Here is a 26,195-nt window from a genome sequence, read left to right on the forward strand (position 1 = left end):
TTCAATAGAAATAAAATTGATCTGAACCGAATATAAGCTGTTTATTTTTTCAAAACACATCACTGATCATAAAAAATTTAAATACTGCATTAAAGCAAATGTATACCGCAGCTGAACAAACAAGCTTTATATTGTTGATAAGACCGCAGAACACAGTGTGTTGAGAAATAATTGTTATTCCAAAGAAAGATTATAAAATACGATTACATTCAAAATCGTGCAGTGACGCCACGCTGCAAAAAAAAAAAAAAAAAAACAGCACAATGGCACATTCATTACACGCACAAAACAACCATAAAGAAAGAAACATAAACTGTCTGCTCATTGTTCATCCGACTGCACATAGATAGAAAAACACTGTTTTCCCTTTATCCGATGATTTAATGAGGGAATTTGTCCCAATTTTCTCATTCTACTGCATACAGTACGACACGCATACTACACAAAACAGACCCATACGCTCACATGCACACTGAATAAAAGTTTCAACCCCCAGCTTTCACTTTAAATGCTTGTTGTATTTTAGTTTTGATTTAATGTAGCTTGTTAAAGAGTGATGATGTCAGCACAATGGAGCTTCTCTAAATCCTTCACATTCACCCAAAACGCCTCGATGAGATAATCACGGGTGACGTCTGCGAAAACACTTATTATATTCGTCCCATCGCCTGGATGAAGCTGCTAAACCTCATCAGCGTTATTCACCATTTCTCTCTGGGAACCAGGAGGAAAAAAGGCATTTGAGGGAAAACTAAATGTTTTAAAGGACAATGCATGTTTGAAATGCCTGTGGCCATGGAGAAAATTTGTGTTTGTCTAATGTTCAGCCAACAATAAGGCTTTGACGCAAATAGCCTTTTTATAAACAGGTTGCTTTTACTTATGCATATGAAATGCAAACAGGAGAAACAACTGCATGCCAATCAACCGACTCGGAGTGATGGGACACACCTCTGTTAGAAGAAAGCGAGGGGTGGGCAGCATGACAAAAATGTGACGCCACCGTAACGGTAAATGCCACATAATAGTTATTGTTCCCGGAAATGCATTAAAAATGTGTTTTGTTTTTTATTACCATTGTGGTAATGTTCATTTTTGGACAGTCCAGTAAGTTAAATAATTATTTAAATTTCACTTTTCACATTTTTTTTATTAAGAATACTAAGATTATGATTATTCCATAACAAAATTAATCATAAGTCTGGCATCAGTGCAAAACAGGCTCAGGTTGTGGTAACACCCTAAATAGAAACACTCAAAACATATAAAATAGCTGACATACGCACACCTGTGACTGTACGTCAGTCAAATGTAATCTAAACTAATGTGTAAATAAAATGAAGCAGCTACATGCACACAAATATATCTAATGATATATAAATGTTATACTCTTAAAAAGATTATGAAAAGTCAGAATAAATGATCCAGAAATTGTCCCAAGCTGTAATTGGGGCATCACCTTTTCAAAAAGTACATATTTGCACCTAAATAGTTCTCTTTTTAAAGGGTACATTTAGGTTTAAGTGCTATAATTGTGTCCTTAATGCTTTTATCAACTTAGAAAATGTGTAAAAGATCAACCCAGTAACTTAGTTTTGGTAAACCATTCTCTGCAAGCATGTGTAAAAATAAGTCATTGAAATTTGGCTCCCCTTGTGATGTCAGAAGGAGATAATAACGCACCTTAATCTCCACTATCCAACCACGACACTGCCATTTAGGGCAGAAATCAACTAATTTGCATTTTAAACGTCACACCTAAAAACGGCATATTTGTGCTCACACCTACAAAGTGGCAATTTTTAAATGCTATAATAACTTATATATATGATATAACTTCACATATGTACTCTGGGAACACCAAATATTTATTTTACACTTTAAAAAAGTCTTGTGAAATGTCCCCTTTAAAGGTACTGCTCAAGTAACAGTATGGGACCATTTTCTGACAATAAAATGAACAACGGCTTTCCCCATATAAGTCCCATAGTTGACAACTCAGCTTTGGAGATAAGAAACAGGATCAACCTGAGCCTTTCTCATAGCTTAATTTATTTTAAATCCCAGCTCTGTTTACACAGAACAGGTGCCAGCCGGTGTCCACCTACTGTAAACCCGGCGAAACTCCTCTGCGCTTGAGAGCGGCACCTCTTCTGGGGCGCCACAAAACAAGTCAGGTATTTATATGTATACGTCGATAATCGCAGTACATTGAGAGTTGTGAATCTGGAGAGCGGTGGCTCCCTGTAGTGTTAGTTAATAATGAGGAGCTCTTCAGCGGTACGTGATGTGGAGGTGAGGTCCTAATCCTCCCGCTCGACTCCACGGGGTGGCAGACCCCCACCCGGCCCCTGTTTATCATCGACGGGAGGGGCGGAGGAGAAGATGCGTACGGGCGCTCGCGTAAGACGGGATATCTTCTCAGATGTGCCAGCACTTTAACCCGGGCTGTTATTAAAACTCTAATCTGTTAAACATGTCAATGTTAGCACTTTTAGGCTGATTAATAAAGCGAGACATAAAGCGAGAGTGCTGCGCAGGCCTTTTTGTTGCCTTGGGTTGTTTTGTTTTTTGCGTTTCTTTGTTCGATTATTTTTTTTCTTCTGTGTGGTATCTGCGAGCACACGTAATCCTCAAAACATTTTTTTTTTTGGTACACGCCTCATATCAGTGAGGTACTGAAACTAAACGAATACCGAAGAAAACATCATCACAAAAAGGTTTCTAACATATATACATAATGTAAAACTGTGGATGTGCTTGCATAGAAAACAGGGTGATGCACGGGAATGGTGCTGAGGTGGGGGGACTTAAAGGATGTGATTTATCTGAGCTTGATTGCGTGTTAATCGAGGTTACGTGTATTAAGTGGAATCTAATTGGAACAGACACTGGCAGCCTGACAGATCGACATGATGCAGATGGATTGAGAGAGAGAGAGAGAAAGGGAGAGAGAGAGAGCGAGAGAGAGTATTAATAAAATTTACTTCCGCCTCTTTTGAAACTTCTTGAGGTGCAGTCCTGTGCAATTCACAGTAATATCACTGCAATTTGTTTTACGAAAACACATGACCCTTTAAGGAGACCCGGCTCGGCTGTGGCATGTGCTCACCAGTTGCCACAAACGCTCATTTCTGCTTTATTGGAAACACAGGGGAAAAATATCCTCTCCTTCAAAAAAAGATTTTGAGTGGACCAGCTGCTCAAGCACATCTCAGCTCTGATAGTCAACAGCCCATGTACGCTCAACCCACCAGACTTTTCTATCCCAGAAGCCAACTGGTTCGAAGGCCCTTGCGCTAAATCTGTGGCATTCACCGTATGACTGAGTGCCATTTGCAACATTAGTCAGAAAAAAAGCACAAGGGCCACACCTGTTGTGCTAAACAACTGTTCTCTGAAAGGCTACACAAACACGTAACAAATTATACCAACAGAAAAGGAGGGGGGGTAAAAAAAAATATCTGTAGCCACATGTCAGACGCAGAACGGGAGGAGGTTGCTTTAAGGTTTCTCTATGAAACGAGCGTGTGGACACAGGCCTGTTAACAGACATCGATTGCATCGGGGCTTGGACTCAGAAATGTCATTTGCAGTCATCTTTTATCACAACTGGGTTCGATAACAGGCCGGCGTTATTAACAGCCGTCGTGGATGACTGTGTCCATTCGCATCCCTTCATTTTGTGCTCGTTCTCGCATGATAATTAGACAACTGATGAGGAGCGTGATATCATTTTCTGCCATAATCTCAGATTGTTTTATGTTCAGTCAACCCCAAATCTAAAAAAAAACCCACTGAATATAAAATGATCGGTTGGTCGTTTAATATGATTGTATGTAAAGTATGCAGATTTTTGTTTGTAGGTACAAGGTAGGAGGACGTACAACGAAAGAAATGTGTGTCTGAGAATAAAAACAAGCGTTTTTTGACTAAGCTTTTTTCCCAGATCTTTCCTTTCAGTTTCGGATCAAAAATACCCTACTGTAAAACATTACGAGATCAATATATCATGGTAACTTACGTTTTTACATTCTTTTAACTCAAAATCAAAATAAGTTAAACAATTTACATTTTTACAGTAACATTACAGTAAGTTACAGATGTAACATAGTAAGTTCAAATGATTTATGTTACATCAGTCATTTTGATTAAACTATATTATAGTACAATTTTTATGATACATCTACATTGAAATTATGTCTCATTTGATTATTTCTTTTATTCATTGCACTGTTAGACTTAACTTTACAGTTACTTACCACAAAATGGCCAGTAAAATACCATCTAGTTCCTTACTGTAATATTCATTGCATTATGGGTATTAACATTTAATTTACAGTGATTTACTGTATGTTTTGAATTTGCGGTAGACTGCTGTAAAACAAAAGCAGTAGTGCTACTGTACACTGTAAAAAAATTCTGTAGAAATAACAGTATTACTGGGAATTACTGGCAACTAGCTGCCAGTAACTTACTGTAGATTTTACATTTATGTTATTTACTGGCAACAGTTTTATCAAAGTAACACCGTCTACAGTAAGTTACTGGCAACCAGCTGCAATTACAGCTATTTTTTACACTGTAGTTGAATAAAACATTATAAAAGCATATAAAATGGAAAAATAAAATATATCTATGAAATGAAATACATTTTATTTGTTATGCTTTTAGCAGTGAAGCAAATTTCAGCAGTGTAAATAATTTATTGAGAATTGTAGATAGAAACAAGAAAGGGATTATGGATAAATGCTTGACCGTCATAATTTGAATTTGACCTCAAGACTTCAAAACACTAGTGACGCCGAGAGTGACAGAAGAGGCTACTTGGGAAGTGTAGCAAGTAACTTTTATTAAGTGACTCTATTTTTTATATATTTTTTAAAACTAGGTTACAGTAAGGGTATTATACTGTAAAATGGAATTGTGGTAAAGGCATCATACTGTAAAAAACATGTACAGTTATGGTACTGTAATGGGGCAGTAACAGTTTGGGACTCATACTGATTTTGGCATTGCTGGTGCAACGCTCTAGTATATGAGCTAGACACAAAATCTACTCATTTCAAATACTCCAGCACAAAGACCAACAGCATCGTTTAGTAATAACTAGAGAATAGAGACTCACTCGTCAACACAAAATGCTCAAATCGCTCTCGACACGGTCCCGTCATTGTGCCGAGACAAGGGACTGAGCTACTCCACTCCTCTCCTGATTTGATGCATGCTGACTGTTACACTAATGGCATTAATAAGGACAAAATTACTATTTTGAAACACCGACTTTTCGTCTTCCTAATCTGTCTGGCCAGATCCCCGCCCCCCCAGCCCTCCATTAAAAAACCTGTGGACTTGGTTATGGTTCGCATTGCCAGGGAATCACTGGACTGGTATGCCATGCAAATTGATTGCAACATTTTGAGAGGCCAAGAAGACTCTAATCACTGAAATTTGACCCTCAGCTATTTTTAAGTGTTTGATTGAGATAGCAACTCATCTAGTTCAACCCAGATTGGCCAGATAAGATTTCTCCTACTCGGAATATTCTCCATAAGCACAACGGGGGCAAGCACAAAGGTGCACTAAGCATGCAAAAACAAGTTATACATGTGAGTAATGCAAAAGAAACATATATGCATATATATGCATGCATAATGTGCATGGGAAGGGCTGGTTATGCTCAGCTGGGCTTTGAGCACTAACATTGAGAGAAATGACACAGTGTGATCAAGGACATGAATTGCTCATTGATTTTTAGCGCCAGCTTAACTATCCATTCCAATTGATTTTAGCCCGGCCGGGTTATACGAGTTATGGCACTTTTAATGCATCTTCTGTACGGCTGCACACCACTGATGGAGAAAAATGTAGAAGAGGACGGGGGGGAAATGTTGATATGTAAAACAACTTGCCAAAACATGCGAGTTGTTTTCTCTCTTTTCTCTCTCTCTCTCAGTTCCTGGTTGAGAAACGCACGTCATAAAAAGTGCACTTCAGTCTCTAATTATTGGGATATGTCAGTATTTTCACCTGAGAAAACCTTTGCTGATTACAAAACCTGCAGTGATACAAGTCTGTCAAAATGTTAATTACAGCACAAGGCTGTTTTTTTTTCTTCAAGGCACAGAATATTCTAGCCGTACAGCAACCAAATAAAACCTTTACTGCTCAACATACAGTACAGCACACCACACCATACAGTATGCATTACATGCTGAGAATACACTGCTTACCACAAGTGAATCAAGTTTCCACCAAACATAAACTTTCGCTGACACTTATGACAAATGTGGCCACAAATGTGAATGTTTTGCAGATATTTGTGTTTTCCTTGCACCGAGAGGTTTAATAATTCTTTATTAACCCATTGTATGATTAGGCAAATCTATGAAAATACCGTATGGCATCACATGATAAGGATATTGCATGCATCTACTCTCTATCAACATTTGCATAAATTATTAATTAACCCTGGGTTTCGTGAAATAAGAGATAATGTGAGACATGTGATCCAATAGATGGGCCAAATGTCATCTGTCACAGAGAAACGTTAAAACAGAGGGTCACTTTCCTACCCGGGCTCGGCTTTCGATAAGGGGAGGGGGGGTTTCTTTAACTTCTGCAGAAGGCATCTTTCAAATCATAATGCGTTGTACTGCGACACTCATTTCAGCCCAATAGACTTTGAGTTTAAGAGTTATTCAGTTTAAGAGTTATTCAGTTTAAGAGTTATTCCGTTTAAGAGTTATTCCGTTTAAGAGTTATTCCGTTTAAGAGTTATTCCGTTTGAGAATTATTCAGTTTAAGAGTTATTCAGTTTAAGAGTTATTCCGTTTAAGAGTTATTCCGTTTAAGAGTTATTCCGTTTAAGAGTTATTCCGTTTGAGAATTATTCAGTTTAAGAGTTATTCAGTTTAAGAGTTATTCCGTTTAAGAGTTATTCAGTTTAAGAGTTATTCAGTTTAAGTGTTATTCCGTTTAAGAGTTATTCCGTTTAAGAGTTATTCCGTTTAAGAGTTATTCAGTATAAGCGCGATTTAGATTTCAGATTTATCTTCACCTGAGACATTGAGGCGAGTGTCCTTCCAGCACAGTAAGTGGAAGTCGCCACCAGCACTCTCTGTTAAAGCTGCCATTGGATTCAGACGTACGACTGTCTCATTCATGTTGTGACCTGTGAATGTAAACCTCCCTTTGATTCATTTCAACAGTATAAGTGGTTGTATGTAAAGAACATGCTTTAAATATGTTGTATGTTGTAATGTGATGTAAATGCCCTGAGGGAAGGTAATGAAGTGTGTCTGAGTGACAAACTATTCTCATAGTTTTGAGAGAGTGTCTTTTGAATTGAGCGACAATGAAACCTGACACCCAAATGAATAAATAAAGAATAATTTAGTGTTTTTTTTGCAAAAAATAAAGGGAAATTGTATGTGCGTGTTAGTACTGAAATAGTTGGAATGGTTTGAATTGAATTGAGCATTGAATGCATAACTTATTTTATATGGATGATTAAAATTTAACGTATAGCATAGTACAAAGTCACACCATAACTGATCTTTCTTTCATTTTTCTTTCTTTCACCCTTTCACATTCTTTCTTTCTTTCTTTAGTTTCTATCACACACCTTTTCTAAAACCACAAGCATCGGGACAAAAACACGAATGTCAAAAGTGAACACCCTGCAGCGTTATTGACGTTATTTTACGGGTGAATTTACTCGTGTGTGTGTTCTGCATGACAGGGTAACTACAATATTTCACTTTTCCTGTTGATTCACTTTATTTGTGCCTAGCAAGGATAGGACCAGCACAAACCAGACACGTCATGGAAAACTTTATGATCTGGTGCTCCTGTTAATAAAGCTTTGAAAAAAAGGCAAGTCCTTCATTTGTATTAACCTAAACCAGCTCACTTCGTGTAGCATTATATGTGAGTTTGTTGCTTTAGCGTGAGGTATTACAGCTTTGCATTCAGTCCCAAGGTCAGCTGCTGGAGTCTCACATGAGTTATTTGCTTATGGGGCTTTTAAGGTCAATTCCATTCTATTTACATCAAATAATTTTCGATAAGGGATGTAAAAGATCTATAAAAGCTACCATAAATGGGAGAGGTTTAGTTGAGGAAAAAGTACAAAAGATCAACCGTTTCTTATTTCAGGTTTTAATCTCTGACACATCATTTCTTGCTAAACCAACCTGATGTCTTGTAAACTATGCCGGCAAAGTGGGCACCAGCTCCTGTTTCTGCCCAAAGTACCTGTCCCTTATCTCTACAGCTCTATAATCACTTAACAAAGACTCGGGCATTTGCACAAATTAAAACATCAATAATGCACGAGCGCTTTTTAGTTTCTACCACACACGCCCCGACGCCGGGTCAACAGGGATCTGTGAAAATGCGCCCTGAGAGACCTCAAATACAGCAGTGACCCGGGTGAAGTAAAAAAAAGGAAGTCGTTTGGTGGCTTATTTTTTAAGAACGAGGAAAAGTGGCACTAGAGCGTAAACAGCCAACACCCTTGAGTGGTGTACATCCATAAACAACATGGCCGCTGTTTGTCATTGGCGGTCACGCTGAAAACACAGACACAGCTTTAATTCAGTCTTGGGAATCTGCCCTGTCTTTACGAATCTAAATCTGCACAGGCAAGTCTCTTATTTACAGCGACCAAACGATCGTATTGGGATGAAATATGTCGTGTTAAATATGCATAAAAGGAGTCAAAACCAGTTCAATATGAGAGAGGAGGAAGGGTGGAGGAAAAACACCGCAATTTAAGGAAGTATGGTAGACGCCCCATCAGGGCACGGATCTTAATGTATCATCCGCATACCTTCTAGAATGCATACAGTCAAATACTGCAGGATTTGTAACGTGTGTACTTGAACTAAATGTACATTTTTGGTTAAACACGTCGGGGAAATTCCTTATAGGGGCAAGAAACAGAGAGCGGTGAAAGACAGAGCAACTCATAAAGATTCACGCACGCAGCTTTTTCTCCAGAGGAATTAAAATGAAGTTGCATTAGTTTTTCCGATTGTAATGTAAAACCTTTTCATCGTTTTTTTCCTAAACACCGTGATAATTTCACGCTCAGAGCTAGTTTATCTTTATTCCCTGGTTTTCTCCTCCCGTCAGCCTTGCAAACAATCCCCTTGTTAGCAAACTGTTAAGACAGGCGCTTGGTACACAAATTGCGCTCGACCGAGCGAATTTGTTTTGCAAGGATGACCTGTTTAATCATCTCATTTTCTTTTGCGGACGTTTATTCATCTGGTTTCCACGGTTACGGAGAACATTAAGGGGCTACAGTAATAAGGCTGGAGAGTCAAACAGGTAATAAAAAAATTAACGCCATTTTCCAGCAGCGGAGGACAGTCTCTGAAATGAATCAGGGGAGAGGGGAGCGCACACCCAGGTGAAGAGGGGCTTCCAATATTTCCAAACAATTAAGGGCCGGCTCGGTTATTTCACTCTGTAGAGAAGCTCATATGGGCGTCCGATGGACACGACACATTCAGAACAATCAGTGCTTGGCAGGCGGATCCTTTAAAGTCATAATGTTCCCTTATTTATCGTAATACTCTGATTACTTATCAAGACAATCAAATCTTTCTAAATTACGATTATTAAAGTTTCGTTTCTATATTACGAGATAAGATTGCTGAAAACACAGCACTAAAACATCTCAAACACATTTTTTATGTGTCTCCCTCACCCCACTCGACTTTGACAAATGCTGCCCTTTTGTACCAACCAATGAGTTGGACTATAAGCCAAATATAGAAAATTCCGGCACAATAGGAAGGACAGGTGTTGGACACCCCTCTCAAAGTGACTGGGCTCATGAACAAAATCCAAATATGGTATTCAAGGATAGCAGAGCGAAGGCAAAATAAACAAGCCATTAGCAATCTCTATCTCTCTACTACCTGCCTTATGTTTTCAAACAATCCACACATACCAGGAATCCGCAATGCAGATTGCATAATATAAGGTATAAAGAAAAAAGGTGCATTCTGGGCAGACTTCAACAGGTTTTTCTTTCTATTTCTGCCGGTTGTGCAAGCCGTAACACGGCATTTCTCGTGGTCTGCGCAGTTGTGGAAAATATCTAAATCATGCAGGAACACTATTTAATGAAGGCTGCCTTCAACAACCCCACATGCCCTTTCATTCATTGCTCAGTGTGTATGAATAGACAGACATAAAATTGCACGAATAATAGCACACGGGCCCGGTGTCAGGTGGCTTGTTTGCCAAATAACTTACGCAGGGACTTGTTTCGCAACTATTCCAAAAGAAAAAAATCCTACATTATAAATTAAAATAAATATATACAATTTAACTCAAAACTACACTATGCATTCATTACTTAAAAATTACCTTTCAAATATTATGAAAAGATTCATATTACAAACAGTAATATATTCATATTCATATTAAGAAATTAAGAACTTTTTAGGGTTATTTAAAAAAAAACTTTTCGGCTTGCCCCCCCCCCTTGTGCATGGTGCATCCCTTCGTGCCCTCCTCCCCAAAGCAGATGCATGACATAAAACAATCTCAAAACTTAAAATTTGAATTAAACAAAACAAAAAACATATTAAATAATACAATGTAACGCTTTTTTAGGTTTAACTGCACAGAATTTATAATGAATCGATGTATTAAAAAATGTCTTAAACTGAGGCCCCCCAGGCATCATCTCACGCCCCCAGTTTGAGAACCACTGTTTGAAAAAAAACATTTTCAAACTTTTTTAAGCTTTGTCACAACCACACCTGTCCAACATTTTCATTGTGGATACCAAGTTTTCCTCATCTCATGAGGGCAGAAAAGAGGATAGCAGAGTAAAAAAAACCCTAAGCTTTAAGCCATGAGACCGCCAACTGCTCTGTTAACAGCTTCTTAACAGGTGTGGGTCCAAGAACCGTGTAATCCTATAAAGTTACAAAAAATAGAAATCAGTCAAACAGCAAAGTCCCAAGCCCCCTTTTGCTGTCTCTTGTTCTCCTGTTCGGTGCTTGCTTTAGTGTGTAGGCTGTGACAGAATGAAACAGCTGGGCTTCAGATTTATCATGTACAGACTGTAATTATTGCTGCTACTGACCCAAGTGAATAGAATGTCACAGGCAAAAGAACACACAACCGGAGGATTCGCAGTAGGGGAGGTTTCAATCGCAAGCAACCCTGTTTGCAGTCAATTACCAGAGAGGACAGGAAATCAGCACTGTGGCTCTCTAATGCAAACAATCTCGGAGGAAAAAAAGGCAAGAGGGAAGACGGAGCAACACGTTGATTTCCCTCGCTTATCGTGGGAAAGAAAAAAACCACGAGGATTTTCTTTCAGGAAAAGCAATATCCAAATGTATGTTTTTCATGACTGATTAGATGAGGGGGAACTCGCTAATTCCACATGATAAACTTCAAGAGATTAATGTTACACACGCACGGATATGAGCCGACAACATCAGCCCCGTAATGTTATACAGATTTCACATAAGACCACCTAAAATGCACGGCTCTAATCTTATCACCCGGCCCACCCCGCGCAACCTCTGCGTACGGGGGGAGATAAGGAGCCGGAACAGACGCGAACTATCAGTCAGCCGGCCAATCGCTCGGTTCAACACGCGACATTCCCAGACCAAAGGAACTCGTGAGACTTAAGCGTGCACTCAGCTGTCAAGAGCGGGTCGCGGTAGCCTGCCTGGAACCTGCCTGCAGGCTTGTTCGCACCTTACAGACCCCTGCCACATTTAAAAGGATTAGTCACCACATTTTGTACCGACTTAATCTTCCTTTCAGACGGCATAATAAGGGAGCGCAGATAAGCGGAGCATGCGAATTTCATTCTAGCCCATCTCAACCCAAGCTTTTGAGACAAACAGACTAAAGTCTTCCACACCGTGCTAATTGCTTCTTCATATTCTTCTTTTCCCCTCTTATATACCGTATCAGCCGAGAACGATTATTTGTCACCCCCACTTTGCATGAAATTAGAATTTCATGTGGAAGATCATAAACGTGAAATAGAGACCCTCTGCACACAGACAGATTATCTGTCGACAACTGAAAATCCTATGTTATGTTTCTGCGCCGAGGGGAAGAACGGGATCATCTGATTCTTAATCGCGTGTGTCACGTTTGTTGCAAAAGGTGAGGTAGATAGCACGAGATAGCACATATGCCTTTACAGAGGCTTCTTTTGCGACATGCAAAACTTAAACCACAAGCCCTGTGAGGCATCGATATAGTACCTCTTTTTCCTTTGTACTTTTGTTTTACTGAAAATGACACCAGCCCCAGGACTCACCTGAACCGTGTAATTTTACTCGCATTTGCTTACAGACAGAAATTACATTAGCATTACTCAAATAATACAGCAATAAAAATCACAAACAGAAAATATATTATTATGAAATGTTATTTTTAATATAATTGTACAAAAACTATTCTATAACAATACAACTGTAAATATTAGTTTGCATTATTCGGTCACAGCCCAGTATCAATAAGACCGCTGCTATGTATTAAGCTTGTGAAGTTTTAATTACAGTCTCGTGTCTGCATTAAAGCCCAGGATAGAGACGCCCAAAGTTTGATCTGTTCTTCTATTAGCTTGAAATTGTTTGCCTGTCTGCTGGCTGAAAGTAGGAGAAATGTGGAGGTATTAGGATGACAAGTTCATTTTGACGGTAATGGGCAAGGGGGGAATAAAGAGTATATAGAGTTTATGGTCATAAATATAGTAAGTAAAATTTAAATTATAAGAAATTATATTTAAAAAATTATATTTATATATTAAAAATGTATATATTTAAAAATGTATATATTTAAAAATGTATATATATATATATATATATATATATATATATATATATATATATATATTTTTTTTTTTTTTTTACTTTTGAAAGATGCAATTGGATAAATAAAATAATTTATAACCTAATATAAGATTTAAGAGATAATAGACGATTACAATTTTTTTTACCAAATCAATCCGGATAAATAATTTAAAAAAGAGAAAAACTGAAAATGAAATTACTAATTCTATACAAAACAGACTTCAGATGTCCCACTAAATGGATCTCGCCTCTGTCATCAATTATAGATTACAATTTAAAGAATATGCATGAGTTGACATGGCAACACACTGATCGGCCCTTCACTAAAGATCGCTCCTGCCTCTCTCAGCGGCCGGGTGTGCCGCGGGTCCCTCAGGAAAACTAAGCATAAAAGGGGTTAAATGTGCTGCCTTGCATCCTCTACCCCTTTAATGTTCCCCCTTCCAAATGTACTTCAAAACTCTGTTAATCTGCGGCACACAACATTCCCATTAGCATAGCCCAGCCCCCTCATAAAAATTCCAGCAAGTTTAATTAAAAAATGTAAATTTACTGTCATCCGAAGAGCTGCAGAATTAGGACAGCAACAGCCTTTTTTATTGCTTAAGACATCAAATTGATTCGGCTGTTGCTAAATTGTGATAAAGGTTATGGAGGGCCGGAGACCTTGGGTTGTTTTTTCCTCCTCATTTGATCCTATTTTGCAGATGACTGGTAAAGGTGCTCAGAGTGGACAGGGAGTAAAAACCGCTCTTGCTTATGAAGAAAATAGCTACGGGAGTCATAAAATAACTCCAGTCATCCGAACGGAGGACACAGAGTAAATGGCACTTTTAAAAATATCAAGTGTCTTGCAAAATTTGGATAAAAAAATACATAAGCAGCAGAGCAAAAAAAAGTTTCAGATAAAAAATGACACTGTCTGATGCCATTTCTGAGGGTTCTTTTAACTTAAGAATTACATTTGTTCATTTTTTTTAATTTGTATATAAATAATATTTAATTGTTCACTTTATACATTTTTGTAAAACAGTGTTCACTGAGCACATGTGATGACTAAAACATTTTCTTGCTTGGGGACAACAAGGCAAGAAGACATCAAATCATAAACTTTGCCAAAAACAGTTTATGATTTATTACTTAATATTAAACTTAACCTAAACCTTTATGATATGATAGAAATGATGCAAAAGAAATGTAAAAATGTGTGTGTATCTATCTGCTTTCAAAACTTATTTGCAAATAAAGCATAAATATCAATTACTTCGACTTATAATTCAAGTTTAAAATAAAGAAGTGTCATTTAGGAACTATTAAAAAATTATAATAATAATAATATTTCAATGTAATATCTATTATAAAGCAAATGCTAAACTTCTAGCAGATATGCATGATGACGAATTGCATAATTAAATAAGTGCGAAAGTGATATCTAAAACTATGCAAACAACATTATGTTTAATACACGAAAGAGATAAAAACAAACAAGGGTGGAAACATCACAATTATGGCATAAACTAAAACTAGAACCACACAATATATATTGACAATACTAAAACAACAGTGCTGTGATGATACAATACATATACTTATACATATTTTCTTAACATTATTTAAGACCAAAGCCGGACCAATGTGTGATGAAAATAAGAAACGTGATCCAACAGTGTGACCGATATGAATTTCATCTGCTTTTAAATATGACGAAAGAGAAACAGAGAGGGATATAATTTGTGATGTGTTCCCTTACATGTGTCGCACTACAATATTTTGTTTATCAATCCCCTTAGCAACAAAGCCCTAGGCCACACCAGTCACTTCACTGAAATTTTTACATGCCTATCAAGCACAATAAAGTTATATCAGTATCAACAAATCCCCAGCACTCTTTCACTCAGACAAACATGACTGCTTTAATAAAGAGAGATATACGAGATCGCCGAACGCCCGTAGGTACACTAAATAATAGAGCAAATAAACTTAGGTACTTTTAGGTTTACAATAAAAGTAGTCTACTTAAATTCTTAAATCTCCCTTGAGAGACACAAACACACAGAGCGAAGAAAACAGGACAACGTGAACGTCTCAAACCCTGCCGTGTTCTCGGGACTTGTCACAAAGTTATAAATAAAAGGTACAGTAACCTCACAACAATGACACACAACAGTTAAAAGCAGGACCGACTTCCCTATTCACACACTCATACGCTCTGACAATCACACGTTTTATATTAAAAAAGCACACTTACCTACGACCACACACACATACAAGCATAAACAAGGTGTTAGAGAGGAGGGTCACTTACCATATTCAGGGTAGTCGAAGTTATATCCTGACAAGCATGTAACTTTCATAATATTACTCGACTCTGTTTGAAAATCATCAGAAGTAAGCTGGTCTGTGAGAAAGGAGAGCTAAAATAACTTGACAATAAAAAGCCTTCTCTCAATCATGTACTAAACTCCTTGACATGTAATCTGTCAATAGTTTGTAGCGGAGATAATGCCGGCTGCCACGAGTGAGCTTGATTGGCAGCTTGGCTTGGCCCCTCCCTCCTGTGGTTTGACGGGGGGTAGGTGAAATAATACAGAGCCGGCCCCTTCCTCGCCTGCTCCTCCTCTCTCTCTCTCTCTCTCTCTCTCTCTCTCTCTCTCTCTGTCTGTGGTTCTGCTCCTGTACACACGCACACACCAAGCAGTTGGCGATGTCTGAATAGTCAGATAGGAAATTACAGCGGCGCTGGAACCCGAGCACACTCTTTGCCTCCCCTTAGTGGGCCGGCCTTCCCATCTTTGGGTTCTTCAACTCCTTTGGGGAGGAGCTTTCCATGATTCCATGAAAATGAGGAGGGAGGGAGAACTCCAAGGATTTAGAAATAATATCAAGCTCATTACACATATCAGTCTTTAACAAATTTTGCAAGCGATTGTTTTTGTAGATAACGCCATTAAATAGTATAAAGCACACAGTGTGGGAAAGACCCTTACCGCCTTACTGTCAGCCATTTCACAGGTAATTTTATGAGTGTTGTTCACAGAGAACAGGAAGTTTGCGGAATACTAAATAAATGAATACCGGAGAAGTTTGCATGTTACAAACAGTTATAAAAGAGTGCAAAAGCTAATTTTTACTAATCATATAAAATTAACCAATATTAGGTTATTTAAAATGAATGCAAAAAAAATATAAATTAATTTATTAATTTTTTATTTATGCAAAAAGAGACATCAATACCGAACGGGCAGACTGCTCACATGGTTAAGTAACCTTATCCACCGAACAGTTGGTTGTATATTACATGGAGAGAAAAAAAACCCTACATGTCCCCATCCCCCGATCTCTACTTCTCCCTCCCTTTTTCCCTCCTTCTCTTCTTCAATTCATCTTTGGCTTCTCTTTATGCGTTTGTCCCTCTGATAAGGTATCAGTTTTCATTGTAATTTCAGGTGAAATGATAAACGGCAGCCGTTACCAGGTTACAATGAATACTTTATAAGACAAAGCCCTTATTTGCCTGGCAGTTTCTTCCGCTGTGGCATGCAAAAGCGCACCCGGACATTTTCGGCATATTTTTATATAAACACGGTCAACTTTCAAATATTTCCATTCTCATCCGGAGCTGTGCCGAAAGCATTACGGCAAACGCAGGAAGTGCGACGTTTTGGGCAAAACAAAACTAGCCGATTTATGAAGCGCTTCGAAAAAAGTCCAATGAAAAGAGGAAATGATTATCCCTCATAACGCTATAAAATGAGTCAATTCCAAGTTCCTGTTTGCTAACTGCTATATCTCATTTGTGAGCATAAAACAGGTTTTGGTTGATTTAGTGATTATGCGGATGAGTCATAAAGCAACAATGGCAAAACGTTCCCACCTTAAACTTAATAATCCAGAAGGGAAGAGCATGTGCAGTCACTCATCATCGAGTATCTTTGTGACATACCGAAAAATACCCAAACATGCAAAATATCAACAAACACACCACACCCGTCACTCTTTGCCAACTTCACAAAAGTTTTGTAACAAAACAACATAATAACACCTTTACTGTCAAAGCATTTGTAAATTACTGAAGCAAGTTAAAAATGCTGCATAACTGCAGTTCCCGATCGCGCACAAAGCGTACGGTAGGGTACGGTAGATCATTTTTCTCTCGCTGCCATTTCTGTTTCTCGGAGAGGAGCTGAATGGCGTTTGATGTGGCCCATTATGATGATATGCTCAGGGCATAGGGGCGAGCAGGGAGGAGGGCCGTGACATGGCAGGACTGCATCCGTCAAAGGGATGCAGGGGCCAGACGTTTAGCTGCCCCTGACTGCGGACTCCAGGAGGGGCTGGTCTGATGGCCGCCCGCTCCAAGCGCCTCGCTCTGCCGGGACAAAAGCCAGCGCCCAGTTGAAAGATGTGAATTGAGGGGCTTTGTGCCTAGGGCCCGGGGCCATGCGGAGTGAGAAAACTGACCTTTGCCGGGAGTTAGATTGTGTTTGAACCCTCTCGCTGTCTCAGCCAGTGGGACGCATAGACGGAGCGGACAACTGCGAGGTGGAAAAAAAATCTAAATAAAAAGACAGGAAAAGGAGCATCATCGACTCTCCGAAGTGAAAAAAGCTTTCCCACAGAGATTTTTTCGGCATTAAAAATGGAAGAGCCGAGGAGTTTTTTCTCCTCAAATCTCAATTGTCAGGAAATTGAATATGACAAAACTTGAGTCTTGAAAAGAAGGCCCGAGAAAGCGTTTGCCCTTGTATTGTTCTAGCGAGCCTGTGATGTTGAATATTATTCCCCCTCACGTCTATTTGGATGACATTATATATTTATTTTTTCAGGGGTGAACGCATTGCATACGAAATTTGTGAGCGTATCTCCAAAAGCAGTGGTCAGAGTTACTTATCATGAACTAATTGGCCTGCGCTAAGGCGACCGGTGGCGGTGATCTTTATAATGAAAATATCTTTATTAAATTAGCCTATCGTCGTTTTTTGTAAACAAATGACAATGTACCTGCTGTGCGTACTAATTCATGCAAAGGTTAAATGCGTTCCTGCGAAAACAGGTGTGCTGCGATCTGGCGATAGGCTGAAATGTCCAGTTCGCTTAAAAAAACATTACTTAAAAGTCAAAACATTTTTCTTGACACAGCTTTCATCCCCTGCCTCGCATCATTATGTTTCAGTATCTCCCCCGGATGCAGACGGTCCTAATGTAATCTTCCTAATTTTGGTCTCTCGCAATCTGGTTTTAAAAGGGAACGAGAGAAAGGGGCAGATTTCTGAGGGCCCTGACCATAATCGTTTTAGACAGATAGCTTCTCCCATCGCAGATGAGCAAATATTTGTAAACTAGCTATCTAATGGAAAATTATAGTGAAATTAGAGCGAAATTCACGACGGAGAAATCTGATTACCTCTAATTTTATTATGCCATCTTAGCCCACACAGCATATTTTTGTAGAGGTTTTTTTCCATAAATACCTATGCCAGGGGTCCCGGTAATCAAATAAAATTGAAATTCATCTCCCCATTAAATTCAATTAGATGCAATTTCAAAAGCCTATCAAAGATTTTAATTACTAAATTATAAAAGTCTCCAATGCCAAATTGGGGACCAAAAAAGTACACCCCTGAAAAAGTAAAAATAACTCAAACTTGAAATCCGACCGGAAGAGGAAACTGGCGATGCGAACACAGATATCGGCAAATAAAATTAACCAAGCGGAGGGTCTTATTCACCGGCTCTTTGTGAGGAATGACGTGTGGTACTAAATGCAGGGCTCCTGGACCGGAGGAAATGAACTTAGCTGAAGTACGCTCCGCTTCTAAACGTCTGCCCTCCAAGTTATTACGCCATAATTGACTAATTGACACCTTAATTTCATTTATGGGCCCTTGCATTGAGGAGTCAACCTCTGGGTATGGAGGTGGTCCAGGAAGAGAGGAGAAAGCCAACGTGCAGGTGCAGGCCGCCTGCTTTCCCCTTTTATCCCACGATCACCTGTTTGATAATTAAACGGAAACATATCGACTGATGCCATGAAAACTGAAATCCTCCGTACCTGCTAACAGTGAAAGCTGCAAAGGTTCAGTCATGCATGCACAACCAATATCCTTGCAACTTGCCTCATTGGGCATCAATTTGTTTTCCTGCGTTAATTCTTACTGCAAGAATATGTGATAAAGTATATTTCCCTGTATATTTCAACACATATTTATACACAATGAATTTATAGCTGAATGGACTTGCTGTCGTAGCACGCCACACGGTAACGCGACGCAAACCGCAAAGGCCGTGCCCTTTTTTAAAGTGACATCAAACGGCGCAGTTACCTTTCCACAAAAGTCCTCACAATGGGACAGTATAGGGGTCTCAGGTCACCCACTAGGCCCGTTTCCCAGCCACCCCCTGCTCCACACCAATGGGCGGCTAAAACAACAGCACAGCAGCCTGGGAAAACTACAAAGCTGTGTTTGAAAGGACACCTGCTGCCTTTATTCACTTAACGCTCTTTAACTGCTCCCTGTGTTTGTTTAAAAGCCATATCCTAAAAAGACAACCTTCAGGCACTGGATTGGGCGATGATGAATTAGATAAATATTGGCATTAATTGTTGCTAGACAAACATCTCTCTGTCTGGGTGTGGGGGAGAAGATTCTGCTGGATGGTGAGCTGGGTTCCAATGGAGGAAGCTGTGTAAATATGACTAAACTGAAACTTTAATCTGCTTTTTTCCACACTCAAGCTGGCCGGGTATTAAGGATAATCTTTTTTGTGTGTCATATGGTGAGAGATATGGATGGAGCTAATTTTTAAAGACAAATCTGATATTTGTCAACTGCTTGAAAAACACGGGATTTTCTGCTAATCCTCACACGGATGTGAAGGCGTGTAAACACTGAAATGCAGATGGTGCGGAGCTCCCGGTACCCGGTCCGGACCTCTGTGCTTATTCGGTGAAAAACCAGCCCACTTAGACAGAAAAAGACTCATTGACATGCGAAGCGACCCACCGCACTGTGCCAATAAGGGGCGGAGTTATTTCTGATCAGAAAATAATTTTTTTTCTGCTGGCATAATTCACAAATTTAGTTTATAAAAACATATACTGTATTTTATATATACATATAGTATATATATATCATATGCAAACATATGAATGAAAAGCACAGTTAAGTGACTGTGACCAGTCTGGGCATGCTCGGTGACATGAGGACAATGAAGACTCACAGTTAGTTAGTAAAGCAGCTCTGTTTCTATGCCTTTTTTATCTGTTTACTCTTTATTCTTCTCCATTGTTTGCCTGGCTACATCCTCTCCGATGATTAAAAATTCAACACTGAGCTAATTTTACAACACTTTGTTTTTCTAACATGGAGACAAGTAAATTATAATTTAAAATATAGCATAAATCTTTGAGGATACCAACTTTGAACCCACAAGGTAATTTTCTTGTTTAGCTTTCCAAACAAAGCTCTTTCCTTTCCTCCCCAAACTTTAAAGAATTTTAGAGAAGTCCCCCTCCATTTCTGCAGTGCACTTCACTGCTCTCTCTCTCTTTTTATTATTGCCATTTTCATTCTTCATAATCACAAGCAATGGTTTACTTTTAAAAAGCATTTCGTGACAATCAAATGCGAGTTACTACATATTCCCCAAGGGACTGAACATCCTAGACAGTGTCGGTTACCATATGGCTAAACCTGAACTTACCAATAACAGTAATCTCATTCTCAATGTCACCGTGGTTTACAGTACAATGCTGCCTCATATAATTTATCAGAATGTATCTGTCAATACTGGCTCTTTTAAAAGTAAGGTAAAATATGACTATAATACACAATATTTTGTTCATCAGTAAGGTAAATAAGGTCAATTTTGATTTTATATTGATTGATAAACAGGTAATAAATAAATAAAACTTTGTAGCATTACAGTATTAGTCACTAGACTCTATTAAACGCATTATAAAAACCCATCTACAATATACGTGTTCAAATGAGTCCATTTAAAAAGCACATAACATTCCAGGGATCATAAAAACTATGACTTTTTAAAAGAGGGTACACACTTCCCTCTTCAGACGAGACACCCCTCGTGAGCAACTACAGTACTGTATATGACTAAGGTAGAGATTATCATCAGATACGGGTAGATCTGAGCTCAGCAGAGTACAATAGAGACGCGCTCCACCACGCGGCACAGACAAATGATACTTTATATTTTCTCACTGTATATACCCTCCGGCTTATTTTTAACCCGAAACAGGATGAACTCAGCCGTTGGGTTAAACTTACTCAGAAAATGTTTATATTTGACCGAACAATGGGTTAAAACAAACCAGCATTTTTGGTTGAAACAAGCCAGCATACTGTAGGTTAAATTACAACCCAACAGCTTGGGTTCGTCCCTTTTTGACCCAACCCAGGATGTTTTAGAGTTTCTTTTTTATTTAAGGCAACAAGCAATCTGAGCACTTTAATATGACAATATACAAGCATTAACAGCATAGTCTTATTAAAATTTATATACAGCCAAAGTGTATGATATCCCTACTAAAAAATAGCTTTGCCATGCTGGGAGGACCAGCTTAGACCAGCTACTGCCACCTTAAACCAGCTAAAACCAGCTACCAGCTTATACTGGTCTTTGCTGGATTTTTCAGTAGGGATTTCAGTTAATGAATTCTTTCTCTTATCCCAGTTTAATTCACTCTAAAAAAGCTAGGTTGTTTCACACCTTAGTTGGGTCAAATGTGGACAAACCCAACTGTAAAGGTTAAAGGATTAGTCAATTTTCTTAAAAAAAAAATTCCGAATAATTTACTCACCACCATGTCATCCAAAATGTTGATGTCTTTCTTTGTTCAGTCGAGAAGAAATTATATTTTTTGAGGAAAACATTCCAGGATTTTTCTCATTTTAATGGACTTTAATGGACCCCAAAACTTAACAGTTTTAATGCAGTTTAAAATTGCAGTTTCAAAGGACTCTAAACGATCCCAAACGAGGCATAAGGGTCTTATCTAGCGAAACGATTGTCAAGAAAAATAAAAAATATGCACTTTTAAACCACAACTTCTCGTCCTCCGGTCCTGTGACGCGCCAGCGCGACCTCACGTAAATGCGTAATGCTGTGGAAAGGTCACATGTTACATATATGAAACGCACATTTGCAGACCATTTTAATCAATAAACTGACACAAAGACATTAATTAGTATCATTCGACATACAACAATGTTGGAACGGTCCTCTTTCTCCACACTTGTAAACACTGACCTCTTGACATGATGACGTATTGCATGAGGGCGCATCACAGGACCGGAGGAAGAAGAGAAGTTGTGGTTTAAAAGTGCATATTTTTTATTTTTCTTGCCAAAAATGACAATCGTTTCGCTAGATAAGACCCTTATGCCTCGTTTGAGATCGCTTAGAGTCGTTTGAAACTGCAATTTTAAGCTGCATTAAAACTGTTACGTGTTGGGGTCCATTAAAGTCCATTAAAATGAGAAAAATCCTGGAATGTCTTCCTCAAAAAACATAATTTCCTCTCGACTGAACAAAGAAAGACACCAACACCCCGGAACGCACGGTGTTGAGTAAACTATCTGGATTTTTTTTTTTTTTTAATTGACTAATCCTTTAAAATTAACTTCTCTATATGTGACCCAATAATGATATAAAACAACCTAGCACTTGTGAAGTGATTTCCATGAAAAGAGTAAAATGTGTGAAATCTGAAAGCAAAATTGTTGTCACGTCAGTTAGCTTTGACCATTTTTTTTTTTAAGTTATTTTTTGGACATTTTTTGCATTTTATTAATAGACAGTATTTGAGGAGACGACAGGAAGGTACAGGGTGAAGAGAGGGGTATGGAATCAGCAAAGGACCTCGAGTCAGGATTCAAACTCGCGTCATCGGAAGTCTGTCTGCACCATATGTCGGAGCACTGTCCACTACACCATCGGCTCCGACAGCTTTAACAATTTTTTAAAGTCTCAAAAATCTTGTATTTAAAAAAGTATGCATTCAAGAGCACACATGCAAACATATTCATGTTCTTATGTAAACTTCAGCATGTTAGTGCAGAGTGTGTCAGATTTATTTCATTGCTTGACTCTGGTTAGCTTGTAATAAAATTACTTATTTGCTGCTTTAAACAGCATCAACATGTCTGAGGAATCTGAATCACAGAAAAATGAAAGCGCGGAAGAGTTAAGTAACGTCGCACAAACACTTTCAAACCAGCAAGCAAAGCTGACATCTACTGATCAGCCCTACCGTGAGTTAAGGAGCAGAAAAAAAGTTTACATTATAAAGGCGCAGTGAAATTCAGCATTTTTTTAACCTTCGGCGGCGCTTTGCATTCGTCTGTAAAATAAATAAATAAATATATAAATGCCGACCAGAAAAAAATCACTAAAGCTCTGTTGGTGTAATTGGTTGAACAGCAAGGGCAGCAGAAAATTTACAGGCGGAGAATGGTGTGAAGGGGACTCGGTCACTGCGCGTCAGCATTGGCTGCTCTCTTACAATCTGGACTTGGTGCTGTTATCAACCTAACCGGCTGAAAGCACAACACCCTACCGGCGTAAAGCGCTGGGTGGTTTAACATGACAAACAGTTATTGGAAGGAAGAATCACAAAAGGAGTGACTGAACCAATCCAACAAAACCGTGATGGAGATCGAGGGTAAAATTTAAAGCGACAGCCGGCCAAAATCAGTCAATGGCGCTTCATCCAACACCACTCTTTCTCGAGAGGACAGACAGGCATAACACTTAAAACCCTGTGGGTTTATTTCACCCACAAATTTTCCATAAAACGCCGGCCCGGCGGACCATGTGACTGCCATGTAGGTCAGGCGAACGGGGTAGAGCCATGGGGGTTTGAGAAGGGAGGGAGTTTTCGATGGAACTGTCGAAAATAGCGTGCGGTAACCAGATTAGATCAATAAGGATTGTTTCTATATTAGTCTTCAAATACGACAGAGTGGATGAGCGGGGTGTGGGGAGGAGAGGTGTAGTTGTTGAAAAGAAATACAGGAAGAAAGACAAACTGACCGTTTTGTTTAAACAAAGTTATAAGGTCATAAAATGCTTGGGTGGGGCAAATCAAACAACCGTGTGAATGTGTAATATATTTGAATTTACAAACTGTGAGAAATGTGTATAAAGGCGTAGATTTAGGTACATATATATATGCATTTGGTACCAATATGTGCCACAGAGACAGCTAGAGATCATTGTTTGACCTTGTTCTGACTAGTGTGTGACTAGTCTACTATACTATACTGTAAGTCCTGAACATGACCCAAGAAAACATGAGAAGCCTGCAATAACATTCAAGCCTGCATTAGCTGACAGCTGTTTTGAGCAAAGGCAAGAAATATGACACTGTGTGTCAGTTGTTCAAATAAATGTTACAAACCCTGTGCTTAAACTTCATATGTAACTATGATATTGATATGAAACTTTCTTAAAATAAATAAAAATTGACGCAAATTATTGTTATACAAAGTATAGAGCTATAAAATGTATGTGTATAGCATAGCTCCAATTCTTGCAAAGCAAAATCAGAAAAGGTTATCCTTATATTAAAATTTGGTATCTGAGCACATTTGGTGACATTACCGAGATCTCTTATGAGCTCACAGGTTGATCCCTAAAAAAATATGAGTCTTCGGTACAGGATGCTATCTAGTTGCTTCCTATATAGGAGAAACAACTGAGATGATATGGAGATCTCATCTGTGATATCTATTACCGGTAGGTACTAAAGATATAACTCCTAAATCTATCTGTTATTGAAGTAGATTTGACAGTGCGGTTAAAACATACCGAAACCGAGGCAGTGCCGACCGTTTTGTGCAATTTATCAGACGCTAATTGATATTAATGTAGAAGGAGGCTGTCAGCCAGCACAGACTACTGTAATGAATAGGTTTCTATAATGTACTCACTATCAAAAACTTCTCAATGCTTCATTCTGTCCCGGCTTGTTCCTCTTTAAAAACAAAAAAATGACAGAAACGTGAGGTTTTGTGTCAGACCAACCCACAGAGAACACAATGAATAGTATGAGCAGTATGTTTCACATGCTTACAGAAAAAGCAGCAAATCTATTGAATGAGGGTTTGACACCCAGACTGGAATTTTCAGTCTGTGTGTATAAAAATAACACTCATCGACTGGTTGACCTTGATGTGTGAAATTGCAAATGTATTGAACAATTGTGTGAGTGTCTACTGTATGGCACTGTCACATGTTTATGAAATCAGGGCCTTCATTAAACGGATATCAGCGATGTGAGCGAGATGAGACGCGGCGTGATGTTTTTATCTTATTAATTGACCTTGACCAATCGTTCACCCCAAAACCTCCATTTTGTTTTGGAGTTTATGTAGCATGTAACTAACGCGAAATGGCCCCTGCGACCTATCCACGCCTCGAATTGAGATATTGGCACCGCTGTTTATCATCTTAACATTTTTTCTATAAATATGAGCATTCGGTGTCTTTGAACGTCAAACCTGAAGCCATCAAATCACGACTCTGTATCCTTGTTTACAATAATTATTGATCATAAGTCCGCTCAGCCTGCTCATAAGGCTTCCTTTCAATTGATTTTCCTCTCTACCGGCTGAAAAAAATTATAATAGAGTCGGTATGAATTAAAGGCTGTTTTGCTTCAATTCATCTAAGCAACCAGACAATAATTTCACGTTACCAGGGAAACGTGATAACACAGACTCCTTGTTGCTAAACAATCAATTAATTTTATGCTTTGTACCACTGTTTACTCTTCCATTAAAACCTGAAAAGTCAGTTTAGCTTTTCGCAGTGCTTCAGTTTTCAGGGTTTTGTTGAATAAATCCTGAAATACAAAAGAGATGGAGAGAGAAGCCAGGTGGCTGCGAGCAGAGCAGCTCCACACGCAGACCTGGCCTATTGTTAGGATGCTGAAATTCAACAAGCCGGGCCCTATCACGAACAGAAGCTGTGTTTTTGTTGAAAGGATGTTTTTATGTCATCATTCTTCCAATAAGGGGGCATGACAAAGCATTGACTTTTATCCATTTTCATCAAAAGCATTAGCGTGGTATTATATTAAACCAATAGCTTTCATTGACGTGCTGCATGTCTCCCCCTGTGTTATGCGTGTCACACGAGGTACAGCTGTTTAGGGATGTTTAAGGCTTTACTGTATTGATGACTATATTAACTGTAAATCTATTTTAATAAATCTACACTGTAAAAAAATGCAGCATAAAGTTAAAATTACTCAATTCAACCTACTATTTTAAGTTTTGACTTAAAAAAGTTAACATAACTTATAAAAACAAG

At 38.6% G+C, this 26,195-nt stretch overlaps 1 protein-coding gene across 6 annotated transcripts in view; it reads right to left on the reverse strand.

The window, feature by feature from the left end:
• The window catches only part of casz1 (castor zinc finger 1), a 293,559-nt gene that overhangs the window by 69,376 nt on the left and 197,988 nt on the right, over positions 1-26,195 (reverse strand). Inside the window, exon 1 of one of the 6 annotated variants that reach the window (XM_055189423.2) lies at positions 15,163-15,563. The exons of the other annotated variants lie outside the window; for them this stretch is intronic. Within the exon in view, the coding sequence (XP_055045398.2) occupies positions 15,163-15,211 (49 nt within the window). The 5' untranslated portion in view covers positions 15,212-15,563. Of the gene's footprint in view, positions 1-15,162; positions 15,564-26,195 lie in introns of those variants that run through there. 6 annotated transcript variants of the gene reach the window in all.

Source organism: Misgurnus anguillicaudatus, chromosome 13 (genome assembly GCF_027580225.2).
Source record: "Misgurnus anguillicaudatus chromosome 13, ASM2758022v2, whole genome shotgun sequence".
NCBI lineage: Eukaryota > Metazoa > Chordata > Actinopteri > Cypriniformes > Cobitidae > Misgurnus > Misgurnus anguillicaudatus.